This window comes from Bombyx mori, chromosome 16 (assembly GCF_030269925.1).
Source record: "Bombyx mori chromosome 16, ASM3026992v2".
Lineage (NCBI taxonomy): Eukaryota > Metazoa > Arthropoda > Insecta > Lepidoptera > Bombycidae > Bombyx > Bombyx mori.
The window spans coordinates 987,860-1,002,280 of NC_085122.1; the positions used below are offsets into that span (position 1 = coordinate 987,860).

General features: G+C 37.4%; 2 protein-coding genes across 3 annotated transcripts in view; both read left to right on the plus strand.

The window, feature by feature from the left end:
* Positions 1-14,421, plus strand: part of LOC101740827 (vitellogenic carboxypeptidase) — a 281,799-nt gene that overhangs the window by 238,787 nt on the left and 28,591 nt on the right. The gene's annotated exons all lie outside the window — the stretch shown is intronic.
* Positions 1-14,421, plus strand: part of LOC101746437 (nucleoredoxin) — a 44,323-nt gene that overhangs the window by 18,618 nt on the left and 11,284 nt on the right. Inside the window, exons 2-3 of the mRNA XM_004929056.5 lie at positions 1,205-1,438; positions 2,026-2,135. Coding sequence (XP_004929113.2) covers positions 1,205-1,438; positions 2,026-2,135 — 344 coding nt within the window. The remainder of the gene's footprint in view (positions 1-1,204; positions 1,439-2,025; positions 2,136-14,421) is intronic.

A 14,421-nucleotide genomic window follows, 5' to 3' on the forward strand; every position in this document is an offset into this window, starting at 1 on the left:
TGTGGGAAATTTCCTACTCCTCCGTCTGCGCGATTTTCGTAAAAAGGAGTTCAAAGTTTTTGCTTCACGTATTAATTTAATATAGATTTATAGTTAGTTTCAAGGAAGTTGCCGTAGTTGCCAGCCCTGTTACCGGTACCGACACAAGCGACCGATAATTGTCAAACAAGCGTCGCGTCGCACAGCGCGGTATTTTTTTCAAGTGCCTCGTTTTCTGTTTGATCTTTGTTCACTAAAATACACACAGATAGGAAACTCACTGTGATACTACAATTTATTTCGTAATTCCAGACTGCGTCGATTATTAATTTAAGGCACTAATAATAGAATAGAAATTGGTTCGTTATTTAGAATAATCTCCGGAAATGTAAGAGATGGAAATCGTCGTGGCCTAAAGGATAAGACGTCCGGTGCATTCGTATCGAGCGATGCACCGGTGTTCGAATCCCGCAGGCGGGTACCAATTTTTCTAATGAAATGCGTACTTAACAAATGTTCACGATTGACTTCCACTTGCTTACTTATTAATGACTTATTAATAGACTGACTTATTAATAGAACGAACTGACTTATTAATAGAACGAACTAATAATAGAACAGAAATTGGTTCGTCATTCAGGATATTCCCAAGAAATGTCGGAAATAATTTCGGTTTCTAGAAATATCCGTGTAAGGGAACCCGCGTAGGGACATGTTTTGGTTTTTGGTTGGAAAAACAAAAAGTTGCCCTCGACAGTGGGTCAATAGATTAACAACATGTAATAATATTAAAGTAACTCGATATATTTTTTATAAATTACATAGTAAGTAACTTCCCGAATTTCACAAACATTATTAAAAAATAGTAAATTAAATATAAAACCACGTACTCGAATAAGCTGCTAGAAAGATCCTTTTGGTTGTAAAAACAAAAAAAAGTTGCCCTCGAAAGTGGGTCAATAGATTAACAACATGTAATAACATTAAAGTACCTAACTCGATATATTTTTTATAAATTACAGAGTAAGTAACTTCCCGAATTTCACAAACATTATCAGAAAATAGTAAATTAAATATGAAACCATGCACTCGAATAAGCAGCCAGATCCCAAGACAATACTATTGTCCTGTTATTAATGTTATATTGAACACATTGCTCCGTTCAGCTTTCAACGTCTTTCGATAATGTGATGGTTTTAGTAAATCTAGCCTCCTTCTCTTCCAGCGCCGTCTGACCCAAAAATACAGCATAGCAGTAGGAGTACCCACTCTAGTCATACGCGGGAGACCAGTAAGAGACGCTCTGTTGGAAGATCCGCTGGGCGAAAGGTTTCCATGGCCTGCTCCACCTTTAACGGAAGTCCTCAGAGGAATTCAGCTTCAAGGTGAAGGGGAAACGAAGCTGTATGAGGATCTGCCTGGAGATGCCTTGAGAGTATTCTATTTTGCTGCTCATTGGGTGAGTTTTTATATATTTTAATTCTAATAACCATCAGGTTAATCTTAGATCGGTCAATCGATTTGGCGTTATTAAGACCACCGATATCTAATTGTAAATAAATAAATATACAATTAGACATTATGAATGACAGTACCTTGTTGTTGTTAGATAGACAGCTTTGTATGCACGGGTTTGTACTGTCCTCCTTATTTGTGGCTCGAAGCAGTCGTGTGCTCCGTTTGAGGAGTTGGATGTCCGTTTTTTTTTATTTCTTTTTTATTGCTCTAGTCGTCCAGTCGGACGAGCTCACAGCCCACCTGGTGTTAAATGGTTACTGGAGCCCATAGATGTCTACAACATAAATGCGCCACCCACCTTGAGATATAAGTTCTAAGGTCTCAAGTATAGTTACAACGGCTGCCCCACCCTTCAAACCGAAACGCATTACTGCTTCGCGGCAGAAATAGGCGGAGTAGTGGTACCTACCCGCGCGGACTCACAAGGGGTCCTACCACCAATAATGACTTAAAGGTCTTAGTTACCGGATCATAAAATCCCTCAGGTGATAAATAATTGAGGAATTCTGAAAGCACGTTTGGTTCCAGTGTCCCCCATGTCGGACGTTCGCTCCGAGCCTCTGCGCGGCGCTGTCAGCAGTACGCAAGCGGCGTGCGAAATACGCCAACACGCAGCTCATAATCGTATCCAGTGACAGGTAAGATTGTAAAAACTATAAGTGGTTACGTGGATAGTTTTCACTATTTTCAATAGCAGCACACGAAGTCAAAAAGAAAGAATAAAGAATATATTTGCAATAAACTGAAAATAATATTGGCTCGCCAAGGTAAACGTAAAATGAGATGCTTTTCTAGAAAAAAGAGAACCTTAGAAAAGTCTGCACGAGACCTCATCACAAATTAATAATAAAAACGGAGGGACAAGTCACAAGGAACAAGAAACTTAAATACCTCTTGTGAGTCCGTACTGGTAGGTGCCGTGAAGCAGTAATGCGTTTCGGTTTGAAGGGTGGGGCAGCCGTTGTAACTATAGGTCTGAGATCTTAAAACTCATATCTCAAGGTGGGTGGCGGCATTTACGTTATAGATGTCTATGGGCTCCTGTAACCACTTAACGCCAAGTGGGCTGTGAGCTTGTCCACCCATCTATGCAAAAAATAAATATTAAATTAAACACGCACTTAAATAAGTTCAAATATAGACATATACAGTCGTGGTCAACTAATTGGGGACATTCAAGATAGTGAAGGGCTATAACCGGTTATGTACATTTAAATATAAAGCCCTATTGATTTCTCAGCACCTATTATTTGCATAATGTGGTCCAATTATTATGCTATAAATGGCCGTAAATAAAAGATTTAATAAATAGAAAAAGTATTTAATATCAAAGATTAAACATGTATTAAATATTAAGGTATAATTCTGTAGTGGACATTTAATTAAGGACAGTAAAGTATAGTGAAAAATACAGTTACACAAAACTTATAATCTTCAGTGTTATAATATCTTTAACAGCTCCATTTTATTACGTGTAAAATCAGTACCCAGTAGCAAAACCTTTGTTAGTAATTACCGCTTTACACCGATGTGGCATAGACATTATCAGTTCCTGACAAGTTTCGACAGGAATGTTTGCCCATGCCTCACAAAAAGCTTTATGAAGTTCATCCAAATTTGTATTACGATAAGTGGCAACTTTTTTCTTTATTTCGTGCCAAAGGTGTTCAATTGGGTTGAGGTCCGGGCTATTTGCTGGCCAATCTAGCACCGATACAAACTTACTGGTAAGAAACTACTTGACTGAATGGGCGATATGTTTCGGGTCGTTATCCTGCTGAAACGTTCATATAATAGGGAGATGCTCCTCAGCATAGGGAAGCATAGTTTCTTCCAATATTGCCTTGTATTGATGTTGGTCTAAGTTACCCTGAACTTTCCTCACAGGTCCCACTCCACGTCCAGAAAATGAACCCCATATTTTAATGTTTCCACCGCCATGTTTCACCTGTTTTTTTGTGAGTCTTGGATTCATTTCCGCTTTTACAGGACGCCGTACATATTGCCTTCCATCTGAAGAAATCAAATTAACCTTGGTCTTGTCAGAGAAAAGTACATGTTGCCATTGGGCGTAGGTCCAATGTTTATATTTACGTGCAAATGCCAAACGAGCATTTCTATGTTCTTTCTTCAACAACGGTACTTTGCGAGCCACTCTTCCGAACAACCCTGCTTCTACCAAACGGTCGAACGGTCCTCGCAGATAAACCGGCTCTTTCGTTTGCCCCAAACACTTCGTGTTTAATTAAAATAGAGCCTAGAAACGGATCTTTCTTAGCTAACCTGGTTATCATTCTATCTTCTTGCGGAGTCGTTTTTCTCGATCTTTTTGTTCTGGACACATTTAAAGCTGTGTTATAGCGTTTGAAATGTTGCACTGCATTACATACCATAGTTTTTGAACAATTTAAATGTTGTGCTGTCCTTCGGTATGACCAACCACGCTCAACAAACTTCATGATACTTAATTTTTCGTAGTGTTGGATCGCAACTTTTATTTTTGCCCATTTTTCTTCAAAATAATTCTTAAAACTTAAAATAAAAAATCTGGATTGCCAATTTTGAAATTAGAACGCAATACCTCAGTGTCCCTAATTAAATGGCCAGCCAGCATTTTTTGAACCAATAGCATTATGATATTGTATCAGCTATACTGTAAAGAGGTTTAATGTTTAAAAAGTTGTTATTGTTTGTATAATCGCGCACATAAATGACTAATTACACTTACATGTAAAAGATATGGAATATTGCTAAGACTCGTTGGAAAATAAAAAAAATATTCACAATTTGGCTTAACTAGAGATTGTCCCTAATTAGTTGACCACGACTGTAGCACATAATATTAAACACACAGACAAAGCTCAAACAAATTCTTTCATCACACAAATGTTTGCCCGATGCGGTAGTCGAACCCGCGATCTTTAGCCCAGAAGCTAAAGGCGCTAACTACTTCACCATCGAGTCAGTCAAAACGTCACGTAACGTAACGCGATTTGTGGCTAAGAGAGATGGCAAACTAACTATAGATCACGCACTGATTGAGGGAATATAAACTGTTTTCGCTGATCCAACATTATTGAGTTTGGCCCAAAGTCATGGCGTAGCCGCTGCCCAGTACCAAGGATTCTTTGCAAATAACCTTTAAAGAAATACATTTCATAACCCTCTAAGAACACCAATGACGAGAGACAATTCTATAATGTTGAGTCTCAATATCGCGTAAGGATTAATTATACATGTTGTGTTCAGCTAAGTGATTAACATATCGTCGTTGTCAAACCAAAATCTGCTTGCTATGTGCACTTTTTGAGATTTTTACTTTTTGTCCTTTTCGTATAGTTCACAGCCCTATCTACCGTATAAAAAAAACTGTTAATTGTCTATAGCTTTAATATTTATCTATAGCTTTCATTTGATATAGTTCTTAAAAATTCACTTTCATATAAAATTTTATACGAAAATCCTTTTACTCGTTAATTCAAAATTGAGTTTTTGCACATAGCAGATTTTGGTTTGACAGCGACGATATATTCGGATTACAACCAAACGTCTTATCGACAGCCTGACCATCCTGAGACTGATGTAGCATCACGGCAATATAATTATCGCTAACTCATAATATGTACATAATGATAGATAATATAAGAACGTATGTTTCCTACATTACGTATCATAAACTTATGAATCCAGTCATTCTGTATGGCAGAAACCAAGTGTGCCCTTGCTAGTGGAAAAGTGAAAAAAAAAGTGTGGTGTCGTGGAACACCGGATAGGAACGAAGTTCCTTATAATAAAAATATTAATTTTAAGTTCTATTTGAGATATAAAGAAAATTATTATTCGGGTATACATTTTTTATTGTGATTTTTTTATTGATAAAAAAAAACTACTTTACAAAGCTATCACCTTTATTTTATTCACGATGATTTATAAAAAATACATAATAAATATATGTTTTTTTTTGTAGGTTATTACAAAGTTAAGTCGTACACTGTGTGCATTACTAATAAAAATCTTACGTTACGGACGTTTTTTCCCGGTTAGGTTACCCCTCCGCATCGTCCCATATGGAACTTCGTTCCAAAAACCCATAATTTTGCCGCGTATTGTCCACCAGAATAATTACAATAAAACGAAAGCCCATTTCAAATCCAAAGTAATTCAATTAGCACGTTTTTCGGTCAAAACAAAACGCTTTTAAGTCCGTAATAAAATTTCGCTGCAACAATGGCGACCGTTTGTCTCATTGTTACGTATGATTAAAAGCGAGGGGTTATCCTCGAGCGTCGCTCTATATACGAGCCATTACTTGTCTGTTATTACGTTTATCATTGGTAGATCTTAGTAATTAACTCGAATAGAGCGTAGATTAATGAAAGCGTTGTTTTGTAATAAAAGCACAAATTATCTTTGACGCTTTCATCTAGTAGCTTAGACTTCCATGACTAAGAAATTAATGAAACAAGCATTATCTTTTAATCAATGTTTTAGTCTGCGGAAACCAGAATATCTAACGATGAAGCAAAATTTTATCGCGTACTAGCGACCCGCCCTCGCTTCGCTTCGGAAACTGTAATTTATTGTTGATTTCTCCACTATTTAATGAATGTTATTATACATATAAACCTTCCTCTTCAATCACTCTATCTATTAGAAAAACCGCATCAAAATCCGTTGCGTAGTTTTAAAGATTTAAGTATACATAAGGATATGGGGACAGAGAAAGCGACTTTGTTTTATACTATGTAGTGATATTGAGGTAGTCAGCGCAAAAGGGGCCTAACCCACAATTCATATTCGGGCTTATGTGTTGCAATTTATTTAAAACATAATAAATTTTAATGCAAAATCTGCCTATCCCTAGTTTCATCCATAGATAACAGATCCCTGTGTAAACATCATTTTAGCGCGTATTGTTTTTGCCTACGAAGCAGTGTAAAAGTAAATTCGAACCTCATTAACTCCATACTAACTATGGTAAGCTTAGGCCACTTTTGCGCTGACGGCCTAATAGTACAGGATCCCTGGTACACGTTTCATAATTAAAATTTATTACTAACAAGCTGATTTTTCGTGAGTAGCTTCCTTTTGACTAGACGCCCAACTTTTTTCCTTACCGTAACGTTGGTAAGTGCTAGCTTACCAGGGGTAGCAAGGATAAAATATTGATTTGACGAATTTAAAAAAATTTTTACTAACCGAAATTTCTTTGTTAATTATCGAGATAATTATCTAAATAACGTGAAAAAATATTTGTCCTACAAAATATAAGGTTTTTTTTAGGCAGTGCTCTCCAACATGTACCTATCATAAACAAGGTCATGAAAAATAATTACTAACCAGCTGATTTTTTTAATAGAATTTTTTCAATGCTTTCCCTCGGATCGGCTTCATACAGGTCTCTCCGAACATAAATCAAGAGAGACAATTCGTGTGATAAACTTTTTGGACAGCGAAATAAATCGTATCCCAATAGATTTATGTGTGAAATTGAAAAACATAAATTTTTCGTGTATTCAGTAGAACCTTTTTTTGGGAGGGGGGTCGGGTCTCCGCATGATCCCCGCGGCGAGGGAGCGCGTTGTGTATGGGGGACCATATTGTGGCCGATCACTAAACGAAGTATTTAGCTTAGAGCAAGGATGAGCAACACGCGGCCCTCCAAGCATTTCTATAATTGAATTTTCTCATAATGAAGGAACGGTTAGATTTCGCCAGGTGTTTGTAAACAATCAAAATAAATAAGACAAAAGCATCAACTCCATCAAAAGATTGCTGTATTTATGGAATACTAGTGGTCCCACAGTAGTCGAAATTCGACTTTAATCAATTGAAATTTAAAGTTTAAACATTATTATGGTTGTCAAATACTATTATACTTATATAATATAATCACAGATTTTGCCAAAACTATTTATCGACTTTCTCCCATCAATTCATTTTTCTGTTTTTTTCTTGTTTGTTTTTATCTTCCATTAAAATTTAAATATGGAAGAATCTTTACTTTCTTTTTGTTTTTTAGTTTTTTAATTTATTATAAATAAAGATTCGTAAAAATTATTAATAACAGTTAATACACGTGCGGCATGCCAAAAAAAAAATTTGAATTGGCCCATTAATTACTACTTTAATACCTACCTACTTTAATGATTTTTTGTTTTTTTTTTACATTCAGTTCCCTCATGTGCTCCTAATTATACTTGTTTACTTTTTTTAAAAGTTAAGTATCTACGAGATAGTGTGTACAGAATTAATCCCAATAGGCTATTGACAAATAATTGACATTTTTAACAACGTCAACCAGCTTAATGTAATGACAAAAAGTCTCAAAAAATATGAAAATAATAATTGCCTTATGAAACAGAAAATTAAATTATATTATATCGGAGGCTCCATTTCGGCAGCGCCCGGTAAGGATCATTTGAAGTTTATTAGTATTCACGGCCCTCTTCTAAAATATTCACTTTTATGGAAAAATCTTTTCGAGAGGAAAAATATCTTGAATTAATTTCGGGCATGTTTTATGCAACAAATATCTAAGCAACATTTTCTATAAATTGATGACAGCAAACTTTGATAGCCACAGACATTAATCTGGGATTCACTATAATTGAAAATGAATTTGAAAATTTGATGTATGTTCGTAAACATATTGAGGAGTTTCCTAAAAAGTCGGACATACATAATAGAAATACTAGGAACAAACACAGGCTTGTTGTGCCGATGAGTAGGTTACATAAGATACGAAATTCATTCGGGTGTTTGTCTGTGCGTCTGTACAACAAAATCCCACAAGATGTTCAGAACCTACATATACATAGGTTTAAGAAAACTATTAAAGAACATCTGTGCAATAAAGCTTACTATTAAGTCAATGATTATCTAGAAGATTGCACAAAGTGGGAATGAGTTGCTCGCTCCAGGCATTTCAATATTGCAATAATTGTTACGTTATAATACTCATTGTAAAAATTAATATTAAAAAAAATCTAATATCAAAAAAATCTAATATTAAAAAAAAACAAGACAATATGCCCGCGGAGTTTCTTGCCAGTTCTTCTCATGATGGAGACTAGTATTTGTGAATTGGCGGTAGTTCTTTTTGACATTCAACAAGTATGTACTTTCATTTATGTTGAATAAAAATTTGTTTTGATTTGATTTGGTTTGATTGTATCATTTTTTCACATTTACATATTTCCAGTAAGCAATCAAATCTTCTTTCTAAACGCTCACATTAAATTTTTAGATATACATACATACATCAGTGCTGTAATTCGGTTTGAAGGGGGGACCAGCCGTTGTACTGTAAAAACGGAGACCTTAGAACTCATGTCAAGGTGGGTGGTGGCATTTACTTTGTAGATGTCTATGGGCTCCGGTGACCATTTACCATCAGTTGGGCCGTGAGATCATTCACACATCGAACCAATAAAAAATAAAAATTTATTATTTTAGTGAAAATAGGTAAAGTAACAATGCCATAAAGTATTCACACAATCTTTTCGTGTAATTTATACAGCACAGATCCAACTACGAGTGACTAACATTCTCAAATGCTAAGAAACAATGATTGGTTCTTTTACGCATAACCTGGTCAAATGTTTCTTATGATTTTTACATTCTTTAAGTAAAATTAAAAACACGATTCTCTGAAAGCTACCTTACGAGGGTATACTAAGCTTTTATAATTATAGAGCTTTATCAGTATCGAAAAATAGAGTAGGCATAATTGCGTTGGACTCTTCAGATTCTTCCAATTTGAATGAATGCTTACATTATAGTTAGTCTCTATGAGCTCCAGTTGATCCGTCAATCGATCTTTAATAAAAAACACTTTTTTTTTATGGCTTAGATGGGTGGACGATCTCACAGCCCAACTGGTGTTAAGGGGTTACTGGAGCCCATAGACATCTACAGCGTAAATGCGCCACCCACCTTGAGACATAAGTTCTAAGGTCTCAGGTATTGTTACAGGTATTTTGTTTTTCAAACCATGATTTAGTTGATCGTAAGATGTCCTACAATATCATCTACAATAGCACCAAACCGTTTCCTCCGCGGATGTTTTAAAAATGCATTTATGAATTCATCAGAGAATAGTCAACAGTGTTCTCTGATAATAGAACCAGCGCACGCCGATGGCCGACTAGCATTGACTGGCGGTAGGGCGCACTGTCTTATCCGAAAGTGACGGGGCAACGCAAAGCCGCCGTCGCCCAAAACATGTCTCGTTGGATCGCCTTGATTCAGTATGGATTTTAGACCTGCTTTTAGGCTTCTGAAGCACCAGACAGCGTCCTCGTCGAACTCGTCGACTACGGCGTAGGATTCGACGAGAGAATTAACCCATAGACACAGTCCACTGAGTTTCTCGCCGGATCTTCTCAGTGGGTCGCGTTTCCGATCCGGTGGTAGATTCAGCGAAGCACTGCTCTTGCTAGGGCCAGTGTTAGCAAATCGAGCTCGTGAGCTGGCCTACCCGTTCACGCGTACCTAGAATAGCCCCTTAAGCTACCAGCGAATAGGTAGGGGGAAAAAAGGCGCATTGTCACTCCGCTCGGGTGTCAGTATTTTCTTTCTGCCGCAAAAGCAGTTCCAGTTTGAAGGGTGGGGCAATCATCTATACTCTAAACTATTATTATAAAGCGGAAAGATTTGTTTGTTTGTATTAAATAGGCTCTGAAACTACTGAATCGATTTGAAAAATTCTTTCACTGCTTGGAAGCTATACTATTCCCGAGTGGCATGGTTATAACCTTTTTGAAAAAAAATAGCGATCCTTACTAAAACTACAATAATGTAACCCAAGGTGTAAAAAAACTACCTAAAATATTCTTCACATCGCGTGCCCTGCGAAAACTATTGATGATAGAATAAAACAATGTACTACGAATTTGTAGAACACATTCTTATTTTCAAAAAGTGTTGCGACAGCATATGTCTAACTATTATAGTTATGCCGCAATATATGTGTTCTTTTATTTTTTTAAATAAAACAACGTCAAATATTGTTGAAATTTTTGTTAAAGACCCGAGCGGAACCGGAGCTTGTTATACAATACATTTGAAACTTTGACTGCTCAAGTTTGAAAATCCTTACTCCGGAAAACGTTCAATAAAAAAAAGCGTTTGGCTACAGAGGGATCGCTGTTTTAAACCTAATGTCTAACACTCGTCGGAGCGGAGGGTTGTCGTGTCAGCGGTCGTAAGGGGTGAATACACCCTCGCGCCTTCAAGTTTCGACGCGCCATTATTAACTTGCACACAAAGCGAAAACGTATAGCAAACACTTCAATTAGTGTCTGTAAGTTGAGTTTTTATTGATTGGGCATGATACGAGATGAGTATCCTGTAGGATACCGGCTGCTTGTAGATGTAACATGATCCGGTGCCTGTCTCACCGGAGACCCAAATTACACAAAATATAACTGAATAATAAATACACTTACAAAAGACATATAATTTTGACGGACTCGATAATGCAATGGTTAGCAAGCCTAGTTGCGTCGAGAGTCGTGGGTTCGATTCCCACATCAGGCAAACATTAGTGTGATTAAGGTTTGTTTACTATTTAAGTCGTCGTGGCCTTTAGGCGTCGTGGCACGGGTGTTCGAATCTCAGGCGGGTACCAATTTTTCTAATGAAACACGTACTCAACAGATGCTCACGATTGACTAATATTACTGGTGGTAGGACCTCTTGTGAGTCCGCGCGGGTAGATACCACCATCCTGCTTATTTCTACCGTGAAGCAGTAATTCGTTTCGGTTTGAAGGGTGGGGCAGCCGTTGTAACTATACTTTGCACCTTTGTTTATTGTCTATATATGTATACATTTTTACGTATATAAGTATGTATGTCGATCTCTGGTACCCATAACAAAGGGAATCCTCAATTGAGACCATGTGATCGTGCGTGATTTGTTGCGAGCTATTAATTAGGTATTTATATAACATCCAGGGTGCGGACATGTTTATGACAGGATCGAAATGCTCGCAAATATCTATAGTATTTTCTTGGTAAATTTATTTTTACGGGTTTATTTATCGTTATGTTATTTCCGACATTCGAATGCTCCACAGTTTTCATGGTTGTGAACACGACTAAGGCGAATATTCGTCGACGTTTTCATTGAAAATAGTTTTAATTGTATTATTTTCGGATCGGTAAGAAAGGAACTGTTATAAGACGGCCCTGTATCCTTTACTGCTGACACATCCCTATTTCCCTGCTCAATCAATGTTTGAGTGGCCAGCAGTAAACTACAATTCCCATTAGCCTCAGTTCATTTTCGATCTCCGTCGCGACAACACGTTTGTTGGTTTAAAAGTTTTTAAAAAAAAGGGAATATCCAGAACCCATATAACAGAACGCATGAAAAGAGTGTGGAACGGAACTTTAAAAACGGAAAGAAAGGGAAAGAAAATGACAGAGAAAAGGAAGATGGCGAAGACGGTTAAAATGAGCAAGGCGTAAAAAAGTTGTTAGACAATTTTAGAGAATTTTGGAGCAGTGGAAGTTTTATTTTATGCGCTGCGATATGAGTCGTCTATTATCAAAGGTGGCAATCTGTGCATTTGGACAAAAAAATGTTATTGATATGGCGATACAGATTGATTTGAATATAATCGTCTCCTTCAAAGAATACGGTTCAAAACTTGCATTAAATAAAGTATTAACTTAACCTGTTATTTATCTAAGATGTCGTTCAGAAGAGTTTTGCGACTGCCAATGGAATACAAAGTCAATAATTCGTTTTTCTGATTTACCAATAATTGTCCAAAAGTCACATTGCCGGCTTTGATAATAGTCGACTCATATTTTACATTATAACAGTGTCGAATGACGACAAATATGAACACATATTATCGTCTTCTCGCATTAAAAGTCAAAACTTACTAATTTTACAGGAGAGCGTTTTAAAGTTTTAACATGCGACATTTTTACTATTAATCATCTTAATTTTGTTAATAGTAGTCAAAACATAGGTAAACTAGAAAAAAAACTAAAACTAAACTACGCTCTTTTGACAGTATTTATGAGAAAAATACTGGTGATACCAAATGATTCGGCATATTAACTCAATTTCGAATATTTTTGGAAATTGTACACTGTTAATACGAAAAGACGATATGTCCCAACCAAGCCCCTTCTTAGTACCCAACTCTGCCCCTACTATCCTACCCAAAGTCCCAGTCACTATCCATCCCAATCACACCCCCAAGACTTTTAACGGTACTATTAGCGATTGTCAAAGAAAATATTATCTTTTTTTATTGCTTAGATAGGTGAATGAACTCACAGCCTACCTGGTGTTAAGTGGTTACTTGACCCCATAGACATCTACAACGTAAATGCGCCACTCACCATGAGATATAAGTTCTAAGGTCTTAGTGTAGTTACAACGGCTGCGCCGCCGTTCAAACCGAAACTCATTACTGCTTCACTGCAGAAATAGGCAGGATTGTGGTACCTACCCGTGCGGAGTCACAAGAGCGCCTACCAGCAGTAAAAATTGTGAATCGTGCACAATTATTGTTGTATCCTTCGCCGTGCCAGTAAGCACTATTAAATGACGTTACCGACGTAACAAACTCAAACTGTCCCATAAAAATGAGGACCGAAATCATACCGAAAACCACGATGAAATTTATTTATGACTGTCCCAAAGCAATTGCAGGCCGGCCCGGATATAAACCTGTCGTAAAGTTAACGCGAACGAAGGCAGCCGGTTTATCGCCGCCACACCCGGCTGTGTTCGGGTAGTGTATACGAGCGAAAACCGGTCATAAACATCAAACATTATTACCGGAGGTGGAAGCGATCGATACGAACGATTGTTTCAGGGGTAAATAGCTTTTGAAAAACATACGATTCACTGTGTATCTTTTTCAGAATTTCTGTAATGTATTTTTTATTGCTTAGATGAGTAGACGAGCTTACAGCCCACTTGGTGTTAAGTGGTTACTGGAGCCCATAGACATCTACAACGTAAATGCGCAACGCACCTTGAGATACAAGTTCTGAGGTAGTTGTATAGTTACAACGGCTGCGCCACCCTTCAAACCGAAACGCATTACTGCTTCACCGCAGCTACTCGTGCGGACTCACAAGAGGTCCTACCGCCAGTAATTACGCAAATTATAATTTTGCGGGTACATTTTAATTATTGTTTATTTAAGTTTCTGGTTCCTTGTAAGTTCTAAGGTATACTTGATATAATTACAAATCAAAATACAATAATATTAAAATTACAAATTATCATAATGATAAAATTATTAAAATTAAAATTGGCAAGTACTAATATAAAATTAAAATGAAATAAAGGAACTAATACAATAAATAATGAAATAATGTTAACTGAGTAACCGCCACTATAACAATCACTGTGTTATATTAACGAGAGTTAGATGCTTATTACAACAGTTTCTTATATAGGTGCACTCAGGGCCGGATTTAAACTTAATGCCGCTACTGGGTACCGGAAAAAAATCCGCCCCAACACTGAAATTTTACTTATACTTATAGTTTATATATTTTCTTCTTCAACTTTACGAGAAACTTTATTATAATACGTTAGGTATATATTGCCGGGTTCCCCTCACATGTCGGTCTGGGGACCGGCGAGGGGGGCCTAAGAAGACGACGTGCAAGCTGCTCTGCACGCGTTTTACGCAAGAGCATCCGGGTGATGGAAGGCCGGCTATCCTCGACCCACGCTGGTTCTGGCCCAGCGGGGTATTCCGTAGGGTAACTCACTCTAACCGGCGCCACCTAGGCGGGCTTCGGACAGTCTGCCGACCGAGAGGGCTGGTGGTCGTGGCGCCGACGACCGCCAGTCCGGCGTCCCGAGGGGGAGGGTGATGGGAGAGATGTGCTCCGCACTAAACGCTTCACTTTCCCCCCTTTTCCTTGTCATGAG